This window comes from Cyanistes caeruleus, chromosome 20 (genome assembly GCF_971803275.1).
Source record: "Cyanistes caeruleus chromosome 20, bCyaCae1.hap1.1, whole genome shotgun sequence".
NCBI classification, from domain to species: Eukaryota; Metazoa; Chordata; class Aves; order Passeriformes; family Paridae; genus Cyanistes; species Cyanistes caeruleus.
The window spans coordinates 309,748-324,281 of NC_141720.1; the positions used below are offsets into that span (position 1 = coordinate 309,748).

At 44.1% G+C, this 14,534-nt stretch overlaps 1 protein-coding gene across 2 annotated transcripts in view; it reads right to left on the bottom strand.

Moving 5' to 3' along the window:
* Window positions 1–14,534, bottom strand: part of RABL6 (RAB, member RAS oncogene family like 6) — a 39,786-nt gene that overhangs the window by 20,691 nt on the left and 4,561 nt on the right. For both annotated transcript variants that reach the window (XM_086858234.1, XM_086858235.1), the window contains 6 exons: window positions 13,607–13,654; window positions 8,747–8,799; window positions 8,160–8,251; window positions 7,170–7,310; window positions 6,344–6,449; window positions 2,653–2,756 (listed from right to left, as the gene is read on the bottom strand). In XM_086858234.1, coding sequence (XP_086714360.1) covers window positions 2,653–2,756; window positions 6,344–6,449; window positions 7,170–7,310; window positions 8,160–8,251; window positions 8,747–8,799; window positions 13,607–13,654 — 544 coding nt within the window. The remainder of the gene's footprint in view (window positions 1–2,652; window positions 2,757–6,343; window positions 6,450–7,169; window positions 7,311–8,159; window positions 8,252–8,746; window positions 8,800–13,606; window positions 13,655–14,534) is intronic.

Consider the following 14,534-nt stretch of genomic DNA (forward strand, 5'->3'; position numbering starts at 1 on the left):
TGCAGTCATCTCCCCTTGCTGTGCAATTTGGGTGACCCACAGCAGAACTCCCTGTGCTGTCTAAACTGAAGCAACTAACACAAATGACATGACAGGAGATGCTCCTCTACCAAGTAAGAACCAATAAAAAGGAAAAAGCAAAAGAGAGCTCAAGTTGCACCACAGGAGGTTCAGGTTGGATATCAGGGGAAATTTCTTCACAAAAAGGGCAGTCAGACTTTGGAACAGGTTGCCCTGGGAGTGTTTGAAAAACACGTGGGTGTGGCACTTGGGGATATGGTGGGGTGGTGGCTTTGGCAGTGCTGGGTTAACAGCTGGACTTGATGATCTTAGAGGTTTTTCCAACCCTGAGGATTCCACAGTTCTGTGATCTGTCAAGGGTCACCAAGTCACACTGCACCAACACACACACTGTGCACAACAGGGTGAGTGGCAGCAGACAGTGTACCAGGGGCTTACTTGGACATTCACTGATAGGAGTATTAAAGCTGGTAATCCCAAAATGATGGGCATCTGACAATCATGGATGCGAGGACCTTCCCAAGCCCCAATAATGAGTACTGCAGATCTGCCTCACTGCTGCAAGCTCTGATTCCCAACACACACTGTTGTGTCCACACATACTCTGTTTCCCAGCCCAAACTGTTTAATAAGGTTGAGACTTAATCCAAACCTGGGTTCTCTGCCATATGAATGTGAATATTTCTTTAAATTAGGCCTTTGGCTACAAAATTTGAGCCTGGAGACCTCCTGCAGGGATAAAAATTGAATGTAAGAAGTGCATACCTTTCAGCTCCGGGGCTGAACTAACCCCTTTGCAGCTCATCTGTCCCACAGAGGTGCCACTCAAACAAACAGACTCTCTGTTTCTACCTGGGGTACAGAGAAAAACCTTAAACACCCTAAAATAGCCTAAAATGACCCTAAACCCTTAGTCAGTGTGAACAAAGTACTGAGACATGAGACTGCCTGATGCTGTTCTTTTGGGATCCGTGCCTCTAGCAAGGAAGGTATTTTAAAGCCCTTTCTCTAAAAAGTGTTATTTTCTGAAAGTGAAGAACTTTGGCCTCAGTACAGATATGAACATGCAGGAGCTGGCCAGCAGCATAAGGATGTCACTTTATTTGCTAAACCAGAATCTTACAGAAAATTCTAACTCCTCTTTTGTCAGGCTCTGATATTTCTGAGGCCACATTAAGCTAATCTGCAGCCTGATCTGCTGCCTACCAGCATGGCAGTGTGGTCATGCTGGGTGGGATGATCCAGTCTAATACCTGTTGCTGGAACTAGGAGGTCTGGCCACCCCTCTTCCACCACCACCACACTGCTGCTTTAAGATCTAAGATCTCTTCTCAGAGCCAGCCCAACACAGATTAACCCTGAGGTAGATAAAGCCAAGATAAGATTTCACGGTCACAGAATCTCAGACTGGTCTGGGTTGGATGGGACCTTAAAGCTCATCTCAATTACATGCCTCTGCCACAGGCAGGGACACCTTTCACTGGACCAGGCTGCTCCAAGCCCCATCCGGCCTGTTTTTCTGCTGGATTTGTGAGCTGAATTGACACATATTGAGACCTAGGACACACTAAAGCTGCTGGAAGGGCAAGATCTCGTGCTGTGAGTTTGAAACAGCTCTACCAACTCCTGATTCTATTAAGTATTCTCCCATTACTGAAGCAGTACAAACAGAAGTATGTTAAACCATCTGGCAGCACAGCCCACTCAGTCTTTTGAGTAGGGACATCAAGAGAAGTGCTGAAGGCATGAGGTGCCTACCTTGTCCCTCAGGAGGAGAACGAGGTGAATGCTCTGGAAACAGCATTGCTTTGTGTGAATTGGGGTATTTCAATGCTCTCCAAGGAAAACATGCTGAACAAGGTTATAGAACTTGAAATTTGGTCTGAAAAATGCTTGTCCAAAAGCCTGCACATGAATATTTCATAACCATCGATTCCAATTTCCAAACAAAGCTGCCTGTAAATAATCTTTTTTCAATACATTCTGAGGCTGACTTTTCTGGAACCACACCAGTGCAATAAAGGCCTTGTGATGGGAATTCAGAGAACATGGATTCCTGTTCACTGTGCTACAGTTGTACTGGCTTCATGGGGCTAAAGCTGTCAAACACCATCACAAGCAGCCAAGCACACAGCCAGGACACAGAACAGACACAGGGCAGAGGAACCAGCCACTATTTCAATCCAGAAATACATCAAGGAGTTCAGAAGTGCTCAAAGGGAACAGAAGACAGCAGTGTTGTTGCTATCACTTTCTGCTATCTTAGGACATACAATACATAGGTGTGCAACAGCCAGGAGAAGAACCAGCTTGTGTGCTGAGCAGCTGAGGGATGGAAAATATCCCCTTCCAGCATTTTATCTACATCAGCGTGTGCTGGCTCCAGGTGTGCTGCCCAGCCCCACCTGCCCTGCCCTCCCCAGCCATGTGCTGGTAGGAACCAGACCATTTCACGGGGATTCCCAGGCACATGCTTTACTTCAGGTGATGCCATTCAAAAGCAACATTTTATCCAAAGGATCCCTAAAAGTTCCTCCCTAGACCCTTCAACCTGGCCATATGCCACAGCTGGGGCTGCCCAACATTCATGTGACACCCAAAGCAGTTAGAAAAGACAGCTCAGTGACATACAGTTCGTAGTTTTGGTCTTCAGTCTCTTGCTGCACTGACAGCTCCTCCAGAGTTGCATCAATATCCAGCTGATTTGTCTCCAGCTGCCGTAGCAACGTCTCCCTCTGAGGAAAGGAAAACAAGCTGGGTCTAAGCAGAAGGGCCACTGTAACAGATCTCTGTGCACTGAGATCCTGTGTCACCACTTCACCAAAGCAACACATCCAACAGGAGCCCTGGCCCTGATCACGGTGTCCCTTTAAATTCAGAACACAAAGAGAAAGTGAATAAAAAGGAGATAATCCATAAAGTCTGTGTGTAAGAAGCATCTTGTTCTGTGAGCTGTTCTCAGCCATAAATCTGCAATGTGTTATTTCAGACATCACAGCACCAGCTACATTTGGAGAATGGATTCAGCTCCTGCAGAGATCAGTTGTGCAACTCATTCACTCAGGCCTTTGATGTTCCCTGTGCTAAATCAGTCCCTCTGGGGGCAGGACCCAGCTGATGCAAAGCCTCCCATTTTTTTTTGCTCTCGGGGTTGATGAGGGAGCACAACCTGTCAACTCAGTTACATTTCAGAAGTCCTTGCCCCTCTGCCTCCAGCTGCTGTTACACAGATGGGGGACAAGCACCCTAGCCCATTTCCAATGGGCAATAAAGTGAGTTGACGCACTAATGTAACCCAGGACTCAGTCCTTCCTTTCCCACAGAACTCAAACAAAAACCTCAGCTGAGAGGAAGAGCTGGCTTAACTGATTCCCTCCTCCCGACATCCAGACGGCAGCAAGGAGAGATCAATAACCACAGACACAGGCAGCTCCCTCAAGGGCTGCAGCCCTGCAGGGCTGGCACGACATCCACTCCTGCAGAAACATCATTCCCGATCCCCTGGACAAGACTAGAGCTGTCAGTGGTGCAAATCCTGCCCACAGCCCCATCCCCTGCACACAGCTGGCCACTGGCCACGCCAATCAGCTCAGCTCCCAAATTCTGGAGTCAAAAGCCATGATGCTTGGTGCCTGAGGGCATCAATCCTCCCTCTGCCACTGCCTCTGGTGGCACAGAGCAGGGCCAGCTTGTGCTGAGTTGGGTTGGTGAGTCCCAGCCCTGCACAGTCCCCATTACAGCAGGTCTGTGGTGCCACAGCCTGCACTCCTGCCCAGGCGGAAGGACAAGCAAGAGAAACCCCAGGCTTTCTCCAAACTGCCAAAGGTTTTTCTTTGATAAATGCCTCCAAGTACATTTCAGCTTTGCACTGACAAATATTTTTGAAGGCTAGCATCAATAACCATGGTGAATTCTTAATTCCCTGACACTTGAACTCACTGCAGATAGATCCCATCAGATTAAAAGCCCAAAATGAAGTCTATTACACAATTCCCAGAATAAAATCCACCTGAGAAGACAAACATTTGCATGAAGTGATGATGCTCAGTCTCTACATGCACATGCTGCTGGCATTATGGTTTTGTAGATGTGATAACTTTGAAGCTATGAAGACACTGCACAGGTTTGAAGAGCAACCAACTCTTCTGGCTCACACAAACCACACCAAGTGCTGTGTTCTGGGGAACGGTCACAGCACAGCCTGAGCCCTCCATGGAGCAACTGATTTATATCAAATTCTACTATGACTGAAATCAGCAAAAAAGCTTTAAGTATTTTTTATTTTGTACCATAAGACTAGGTGATTCATCACAGCTGATAACCTTAATTTACTGGAAGATGCAGCCCTTCTTGAAATTTAAGGGCTTCTGTGATCATTTAAGGTAATTTACTGTTTCCAAGGCATATACAGTCTTCATGTTTAACTTTGCCATTGTGTTAAGAGCTTGGAGCACTCTCTTTGCTGAGTAATTTTTATTCATCATTTTCAAGTACTCTCTGAAGATGAAAACTTGACTTTAATTAACATGTATGCATGGAATTATGAAGTCATTACATAATGACAATTCCTTTGTTGTCATTTACAGACAAGAAAGATTCAGCAAAACATGCTATTCATATTTAAAGTTGCTACACTAATCAGAAGTACTAATAAGGATTGTAGAATTCAAATTCTAGATTTTAAAATTCAAGAAAATCAAGATCTCAGTAGTAGATATCTACTATAATATATATATTATATAATGTTTTACATTATTCATGCAGTATAAGCAAAAATGAGACAAAAAAGGGCAAGTCTGCTGCTTCTTTGTCCCCAGTTTCCTAAGACAGGTGAAATGCATGCTGAGCAAATTAGCTGAACAAACAGAGACAGAAGGGCCGCTGCTCTCCAGTGCTTACCTTAGGCTCCTTGGTAATGACTTTAATTAGACTTGCCTTACACTTTGGCACTGAGACATACACCACTTTTATTTATTTCCACGGACCACAATAAATCAAGAATATATATTTAATAAAAAGAGAGTTGCAATCAATTTTGTACAAATTCATCACTACAAACAAACTTCCAAATACTTTAAAAAAAAAAAAAAAATTTTACCACACTGGTTATTAAAATATTAAAGAAACAGCTTATTTTCTGCAATGACCCAAAAGAAGAGAATAAATCATGTGCTAGAGACCAGTGCTTTGGCTGAAAGCCACTTGCAAGGGCTTCCTGGGAAAAGGAGATTTCAGCTGTCTGCAGAATCCTGTCTCCTTCCAGCGCAGCATCTGATGGCCCCCCATTTGTGGGCCACCAGCAATACCTACTGCTAAACTGCATCCTCAGGTTTGCCAATCCTGCCCCTGGAAATGAACTGATAAATAATTGAAGAGCTCAGGCCAGCAGAGAGAATGTGCTCTGTACTGGGGGTATGGATTTCAGCCCCTGCTTTCTCCATGGAAGATGCATTACTGTAAACTGAGCACGGGAATGTGCTGCTGAAAACCACACACTGACCCCAACCCCGCTGAGGGACAGCCTGGGGGACACAGAAACCTCTGAGGCTGATTAAATCCTATGTGCATTTCATACTGGGCACCATCCTTCTCTTTTAGACACTTCAATTACTGGTGAAACATAATCAAGATCATGCCTGGGTTTTTCCCATCAAATGGAAAACAATGACATAACGTGACACGTGGCCTCAAAAAGCAGAAGCTACTGATCCCAAAGGACCCCTGTAGGATCACCCCAAAAGCTGATCTTCTAAAGGCCCACAGATGAGAATCCCACCCTCTGCAGCCTTTGGCCTTCCCTCGCTCTCTCAAGAATCCTCAAATACAAAGGAAATACAAGATTGGATCCATGTGAACAAGATCCAAGCACATGGATCTCATATTTATTGCCTTTTATTAGGGCAAACATTTTCAGCAAACAGAGGTTTCTGAACTACTCAGATAATGGCCAAATCTCATCTGAGTTTTAACTGAACAGAATTGAAATCTGAAGTTTAACAAATGTGTGTATTTCACATTTTTGACTTGGAAACTGCACCACTGGATCCCATTTTCATGCCAGTGAAAATGGAGCCTTTCTATAGAGGTCAGCATTGGGACACTCAGCACAGCTGATCTCTTGTAACCAGAGACATGTTTAAGTCAGACACAGGCACTAATGTTCTGACATAATTTTATTATACCAACTTTAATGAAAACAAGAATCTACTCAGGATCCTTTAACAGCAAATGAAACCTCAAATACCAAATTCCTGCTTTAGAGAGGAAGCAAATCCCATCTGCCCCACACACCCAGCACATCAGGATAACATCCCTGCCTTACCTGTAGCTGCAAGAAGGGGATGTTGAAGAACTTGTGCAAGTACTTGAGGCCAAAGCTGTTCTTCATGGAAGACTCAGCATAGCGAAAATAGGAGGAGCCGGGAGGCCTGTGCCAAGCAGAGAGGAGAACACACCCTGCACAGGACTGAGTAACACACCATGAGCCACCCCACAAGCCAGCCCCCCACCCTCAAATGCAGCCCAGAGGGTCTTTCTGCTTGGACTCATTATTTTGTGCACAGCCAAAGTTCACAGTGAAGGGTGGCAGAAGGTGGATATTGGTGTGTGACAGTGTCATGTGCCTGCCAGGCTAAGAAATACTCTGTCAGGACACTGGGATGCTGGTTTCCTAAACTGGGAATTCACAGCTTTACAAGCTGTTCATTTCACAGTGAAGGTTTTTGTTTTAAAACCACAACAGGACTGACAAAAATAATACATATGAATTAATTTGTAAAGAAATTATTTCATCATGGATAAAGTCTTAAAACTGACACCATTTCTTTGTACCTGACACAGGCCTAAACAAATAAGAGATGAGAAAAATGAAAAAAAATGCCTTAAAATCATAAAACTATATAAAAAGGTAAAATCTACTGAACCTTGACCAACAAATACTATTTGATACCACATAACAGAGCACCTCAGATTGGTGAACAATCTGCTCCGGATCAAAGGGCCCATGGGGTCAGCAAATGCTGCCTGTGAGACTCGGGGAGCTCTGGGGGCCCAAGGCTGGTGCAGGACAAAGGACACACGTGACACGGATGTGAAACACGGCAGTGACACGGTTACTGAGGCTGCTGCCCTGCCCAGTGACCTCTCACCTGTTCAGGTTGTCAATGAGGTCCCGCACGTCACCGGGCAGGATGACCCGGTGCTCCCCCATATCCCGGTAATTCCCAAGCACACACACTGGCACGTGTGTCGGCACTTTAGGAAGCTCCCTCAGAATATAGTTAAATGTCCTTCATCAGAGGGGAGAGAGAGAGGCAGATGAGTGGGAACATTCTTCTGTTAGCAGTTTCATGCACAAATCACAAAGAAAAAAAACAGGTTGTTTTTTTTTCCCAAAATCCTTCTAAGTCTGTGGCTTCTTTACCCTGTCAGAGAAATAGATTAACCCCCAATATGTTTGGATGATTCTTTATTCAAAAAGAACTTCAAAAGCTTAATAAGCCACTTTCACCAGAACCCTCACATTTCCTACAGCAATCTCAATCCTGCAAAACAGTGTGGGTCAGCAAAAGGAAAGGATTCCCTCCCTTCAGCTGTCCACAGGCTCACTGACCCACACCAAACCTGAAAACAACAAATATACAAAAATAAATACAAAGCAGGAGCTCTCACCCCCCTCCTCTTTTCACTCGGGTTTCCTTATCTCTCTCACCCTCCTCAGATGTGCAAAATCAACAGTTCATTACTTCTGTAGATTAATACAGCCTGGAGCCTCTAAATAATCCTTACTAATACCAGTTTCTTGGGAATTTCTCACTAGCATCCTCCTTTCCCTTGTGTTCTGGGGAGCAGGGGTTTGCAACATGCACTTTGCACATAGCACTAATTATCAAGCCTCAGTCAGCAGCGTATCAGCAATTGCAGCACACAACCCACTGGGCCACTGCTGGTTTGGAACAAGCCCAGGAGAGGTGTATCAAAAGCCATGTCACAAGATAAAGCTTTTATTTTAAAGGATACAAGCTTGCTTCAACTCATTAGCCTGGTTATCAGCTTCCAAGTCCAGCTGGGAATCTGGAAATCTGCAAGTCATTTGTTTTGCCTGAATAAGGGAGAATCACATGGTGCCAGTGGCTTACCATTGCTTGGTGATGTCAAACATCATCACTACACCATTGCAGTTCTTATAGACATCCAGGAACTCTGCATCCAGAGCCATTTCCGATTCTGCCTGAGGAAATAAAGGCAAAGAAGCAGTAAATAACTGGATTCAGCTTCAGGCTGATACAGAACACAATGGATACAGTACTGAGTGGGCAAACTTCCTAAAGTGGCAATCACTTTAAGGAGTACCTGTGGATTTCACACCATTACCACTGAAATAAGATACCTGGTGCTTCCCAGCCTTCATTTCCCATAGGAAGGGGATGTGAAGCATCTAACAGTCTCTGACAGCACATGCTAGAACCCATCCTTGTCCTGCTGCTGAGCAAACATCTGGGGCACAGTCATTCCCAGTGACAGGAATAGAAATCAGCAGGGACGCTGCAGTGAGGGCAGGGGCAAGGCTGAAATGCACAGAGCAAAGAATGAAGGGCATCAGGGATCCCACTGTCCCTCACCCACCTGCCAGGCTGTCCTTAGAGCAGGAACAAATATAGAACTTGTTCCCCATGGACTAAAGGTGGACAAGAGGCCTCAGACCTTTGAATTCCAGGTGACTCACCTCCTGAGGGTCATTCTCCAGTTTCAAACCATCTCCTCGTTTTTTGCATTTTCCTTCAAAAGAATTGTAAAAAACATAAAAAACGTTACACTGGGCAAAGAACTGGAGGATGGGTCTGGACAGGTGCACAGCAGTTTGAACACAACCTTAAAGCAGATCCTACTTCTACTGTAAGCCTGGGGGATGAGGAGGGGTGGGATAGGTATGCCTTGCTGAAGAATCCCAGCTGGGCTATTAAAAAATGAACAGTAAAGCAATCCAAAGACAGACAGAACTTATGTAAGCAATCCAAGAGAAACCAAATGGTGGGAAAGGAACCGTGGAGATGGAGAGACAGCCTACATGTGCTCCAAAGGCCAGAGCCACAGGGTTTGTTTTTCCTGCACACAGCTCAAGGATAAATAGTAAGAAAACACAGTTACTCAGAAAAGCTTTAATGCTGCAGGTTACAGCAGGCAGCTCTGGTTGGTGCTTCTGTGCATCACTGCAAAATGTTTGCCCACTCACGTCATCTTACTGCTGACATCTGAAAGCAGCAGAAATATTAATCCTGATCCCTCCTCATTTGGGCAGTGTTTCCCTGAGGAATCCAAATATGGGCTCTGATTCTCCCCATGCAGCTGAAGGTGTGGGATGTCTAGGCCATGCATGTCATTTCCCAATTCAATTCATTTCAAGTCAGTGACATTTGTGTGGCTTCTCTGAATATCCATACATTGCTATTTCTGCAGTCACTGCTAAATTATGCTTGGCATGACCTAAATTTCTAGGTATTAAAAGAGAAGCCCAAGCAACCACAAATACTCTCCATCATTCCTCCCATCTGAGCAATGAAGATGTCTGTCTAACCTGGGCACACTTGCAGTCAATGCTCTGAGACAGAATGTACAACCTGCACACCTCTCCCTGCTCCCTCTCCTTTCTGTGTGTATCCAGAGGAATAAGTAATTTTCTCCTACACTGCTCATCAGTGCTGCAAAGGAGGTCATCTCAAAGGAGTCACAGAGCTGAAAAGCGCATGTGTGTACAGATTCATGCACAGGCTCTATTTTTGGAACCCAAACGGCAGGATGAACCAGACAAAGATAAGATCTATACAGTGAAAAGATGTAATTTAGCCTATAAAGGCAAGGGCACAGTGAGGATTGTGCCACTGTATGCATGAGGTCCAGATCTGAGGCTGTACTGATGTGTAATGGAGGAGCTTCAGTCAAAAAACACGGGTGTTAGTGCTGCAATGGCTCAGGTCCTCTCCCTGGAACAACGGCTGCTCCTCATTTACAGGTGTAAGAGCAGCACTGGCACTAAATACACTTGGCAGCAGTGCCCTGGAGTCTACAGAACAGCTCCTACTGGACACTGGGGTTGTGATCATCACTTGAGTCTCTGCAGCAGTATGTATCATCAGTTTTATTGCAGGATAGAAGGATTCAGTACAGCTTGCTAACAAATGCTGTCCACCATGCAAGAAGGCTGCTTCCCTTCACCAGTCAAAAATACACATCTGGAATATGTGAATCCCTTGTGTTATCTAACTTGGGACATCTGAAAATAATAGAAATATGAATTCTGATCTCTCCTTCTTACAGCACATGTCTGGGAGGCAGAGTGGTGAAGGTGCAGCAAGGAGGAAAGGAATCTTCAATACAAGGGAAAGTCTATCTTGTGGGCAACAGAAAAAAACATGATTTGATGCCTTCAGTCATGTATTGAAAATATATGGGAACCTAAGTGGCATAAGTTACAAGACAGGAATTCACAACTGATCCTGAATCTCCTGCATTCAAGCAGCTTCTCTGCATTCAGGATCTGTTACAGCTTTATGACCTGCAGCAGTTACACAACTTGCTGCAAAGCCAGAAAGATGAGTCAGGATTGTGACTTTTGCTAAGACAGATCTTTCCTGTGCTCTGTCAGTTCCAAGAGCAGCAAAGGAGATGATATTTACTACATACGCCACACAAAATCCAATACAATCCACGGCTGGAGGCAAGCTCATCTTGGGAAGATTTTTAACAAGTGGCAGCTTTCCAGACATGATCCCAGCTCCCTGAGCGGGCCTAAGGAGAATGCAGCAGGCAGCAAGGAAGTCTGGACTCCAGGGAGTCTGCACATTTAAAAAAAGAATCCCAAATAGTCAAGAACAAGCCAAGTGGAGCAGCACAGTCTGACAGCTGCCATTCCCCACTGCCTCACCACACTAACCAACCTCACAGCTATTAAGCTTTCACAACAAACCTCCCCACATTTCCAAAATATCACCTGGATGCTAAATAACCAGTACCAAGGTAAGTCACCATCCAGGCAGAGCCAGCAGAGCTGCTTCTGCATCCCAGTGGATTCTGGAGGGAAAACCCTCATTGCTGAATCAGCAAGGACAGGGAGCACACCTCTAGGGAGCACCAGGAGAAATACCACTCAGGAAAATCACTGTTAACTTCAGCCCAGAAATGTACATCCAGTTTTCAGGGTGCAACTCCTGCAATTCCCCCCAGCCCCCTGTGACCACAGAACAGCAGCACAGCTCAGCAGGGGAGAGCCCAAAGCTGCTTTACACAACTGGAGCTGAAAACTGCAGTTCCTGGACACACCTGTTGAGTTATAACCCACATCAGCGCTTTCAACAGTTTCCCCCATGATTTATACAGGTCTCCTAATTTCTTCTGAAAATAAAATGCGGAAACACTGGCAAAAGAATTTTAGCCTGGAAAACTTCATGTTGAAATGCGTGCTCAGAACATGCATTTTTTGACAGTTTCAAATGCAGCCTGATAAATGCAGTGTTCTGCCCAGTTCTAAATATGCACATGAGCCAGGATCTGGTAGGCAAGGAGAAAAAAAAGGAGGATCAGGTCTTGTCAGCACTATGCTACAGCAGCACTGGATACTTCACTACTGCAAGTCTACAGTCCAGTGTGGCTCTCACCCAAAGCATCACGCAGGAGGATTTTTTGTCCTAAACATACAGAAGGAAAAGAAAAATGTTGTAACATTAGGAGGAAAGTTAGATATGAGCAAGCTCTTAATGCTTAATACGAACATTTTCCTCAAGTTATGTTTATAAGGAATCCACAATGCTATGGCAATAGGAAAGGATTTGATTTCATTAACATTATGATGATCTGATTTTTACTCTGCACTGATTGAGCACAATAAAAAAGTACATATCTGTGATCCATAAGTATGGATCTTAACAGAATGAGTTTTATTTCAAAATAATATAAAGTGAAGGGAAGGGAGTTCTTTAAGATTTCCAACATAGGCTCCACTGTCAGAAATTAAAGCACGACCAGAAGAGATGTTATCAACATCTGCGGATGGCACATCCTGTCCCCCTCGCCAAAAAAATGACAAGTCTCTAGTTGAGAAGATGACTCTGCTCAGAGAAGCTATTCACAGAAATAAATGCTGGAACCACATGATTCCCAAATTAAATGTCTATCTATTCATACCAAAGCTGCAAGGCAGCAAGAACACAGATGTTTTGCTCAGATTCCAGCCCTCCACTTGTTATCCCACAATCCAAAAGCCAAACTGTAATCAGACTGACTTCAGCAGTAACTCTGGCCTAAGCAAGGTTTTGTCTACCCTGTGAAAACTGGAGCTTAATACACCAAAAAGATAAAGTGCTCAGGATTTTCATTTGAAGTTCCTGGCTCAAATTTACCCTGAAGGCTCCATTAGGTATCTGAACTAGATGTGCTACTGCTAATTGTCTTTCTTTATTCCCTATTTCAAATACAGTTCAGCTGACATGAAAAATGACATTTCTCCTTTTCCCACTTCCTATAGCACTTTTAGTTTTTGGTGTAACATAAGTGTAGGTTGCACAGGTGGTGCCCCTGAAATGGCATTCTGCCGAGGAATGCCTGAGAGCACCGATTTCAGCCAAGGCTGACAGAAAGGCAGCACCAGAAGAGCCATCAAAGTTGGAGTTTTGATTACTGTGGTCAACAAATCTGACAGACACCAAACAAGAAACATCACTCAGAGCAAGAGCTGCTCACCTGTGCAGCTGCTTTCCTGACCATACTCACTCACTAAACCAGGAGCCTGGCTGATACTAAATGCATCTTAGAACCCAAACAACATCTGCATTCAACGCTACAGAATGAGCTGTGGAGGTTTACATCTGGACCTCAATCCCTTCCAGGAACAGATCCCACTGCATCCCAGTTTGCACTGCATCCAGACTGTGTCTTCACAGATGTTTTGGGGGTCAGCTCTTTATAAAACAAAAGTTTACACTCCGACAAAAATTTAAAACTAATGAAAAATGCATTTATAGATAATAAGATTTTCCTTGGCTAAGCATTTAGAAAAGGTTTTGGAAGGCACATATTGCATTTTCTGTCCTAGTGAATTTTTAAAGTAATTGGCTTCTCTTTGATCCTTCTCCCCTGCATACATTACCCACTGCAGCTACAGTTTTACCAATTTAACAACAGAATGCCCTCAAAAAACAGCTCAACAAGAACTTTTATAACCAGAACAAAGAACTCAGAACCTATGTCTAAACATACAGGAAATCAGAAAGGGGAGAAGGCAAAGTTTAGTCTAAAGTTTATTGAAAAGCTCAGAGAATTGGAATACACAGGGCAGCAGGTGCTTCATCTGTAATAAGCATGTGGAACAACTGCTTTTGAACACTGGGTTTGATCTGAAGTTCAGATTCCAGATAATGGGTTCTAGCATAGGGGACTCACCTCTCCTTTTCTTATTCTTTCAGGAAATGATATAATAAATACAGATTTTTTTTAAAGCAGAAGGAAGCAGGTATTTCTGAAATCCATGTAAGATTTTAATTAAAACTGAGAAAGAACAATGAATCCCCATTAGAAAGAAAGTTATAAATCTTACCTTTGTCCACTACATCCCAGACTTCAACTTTCACAATGTCATCAGTGGCTGGAAGCACAATAGAACATAAAGGGTTAGAAGGTTTCAGTAAAACATCCATGACTCAGAGAGCCCAACCCAAAGCCAACATGGAGGAATGTCAAAGCATAGGAATGTCCAAAGAAAAGCAAATTCTGTGGCAGAAGAAAACCCAACCACAAGAAGGCAGTGAGCTGTTGAAGGTGAAAGCTGTCCACCAAAACCATGCTGTCTAAAGAACTTCATAAATACTCTTAGTCACATAAGTGATGGCTGGATTTCCTTGCTGGTTCATGTCTGGTTTGAAGCATGTTTAAGTATTTTCTGTAGACTCTCTTCGTAACATACAGAGGTTTACAAAGCCATTAAAAAAACAAAATTGTAATTTTGAGGATGAAGTTTGGTTTATAAACAAGGCATACAACTGGCAAAAGGAATACACACATTCAAGAAAGATAAATGACAGCATTTCCATGTAAACATGACAGGCAGTGCAGACAGTCCTGCAGCTACAGAAACCCATTCTCTCTGCACATTTCCAGGTGCATTTTGTGAAAAATAAGGTCTCTGACTTAGGTTTCAATGCAGGATATATTCTATTACCCGTTAAAACCAGGTATGGCAGTGTTCTTTATCTCTTCCAGGACCCATCCTCCCTCTGGAGGAAATCTGTTAATGATCATTGAGTCTCACTGCAGGACTGATAAAATTCCATCATCCCACTGGGAGATGCTCCAGCCAGGGGGAGGAGTCAAGCATTCCTACCTGGATACAATCTGAGATTTGGAATACCACAGCAGCCTTTCTCCACTGGATTGCCAGAGGAAAACAGGACCCATCTACACCACAGGACCTTCAGAGGAAAACTACACCCTTCTCCAGGGTCACTGCTTCAACAGAACCACGTCTG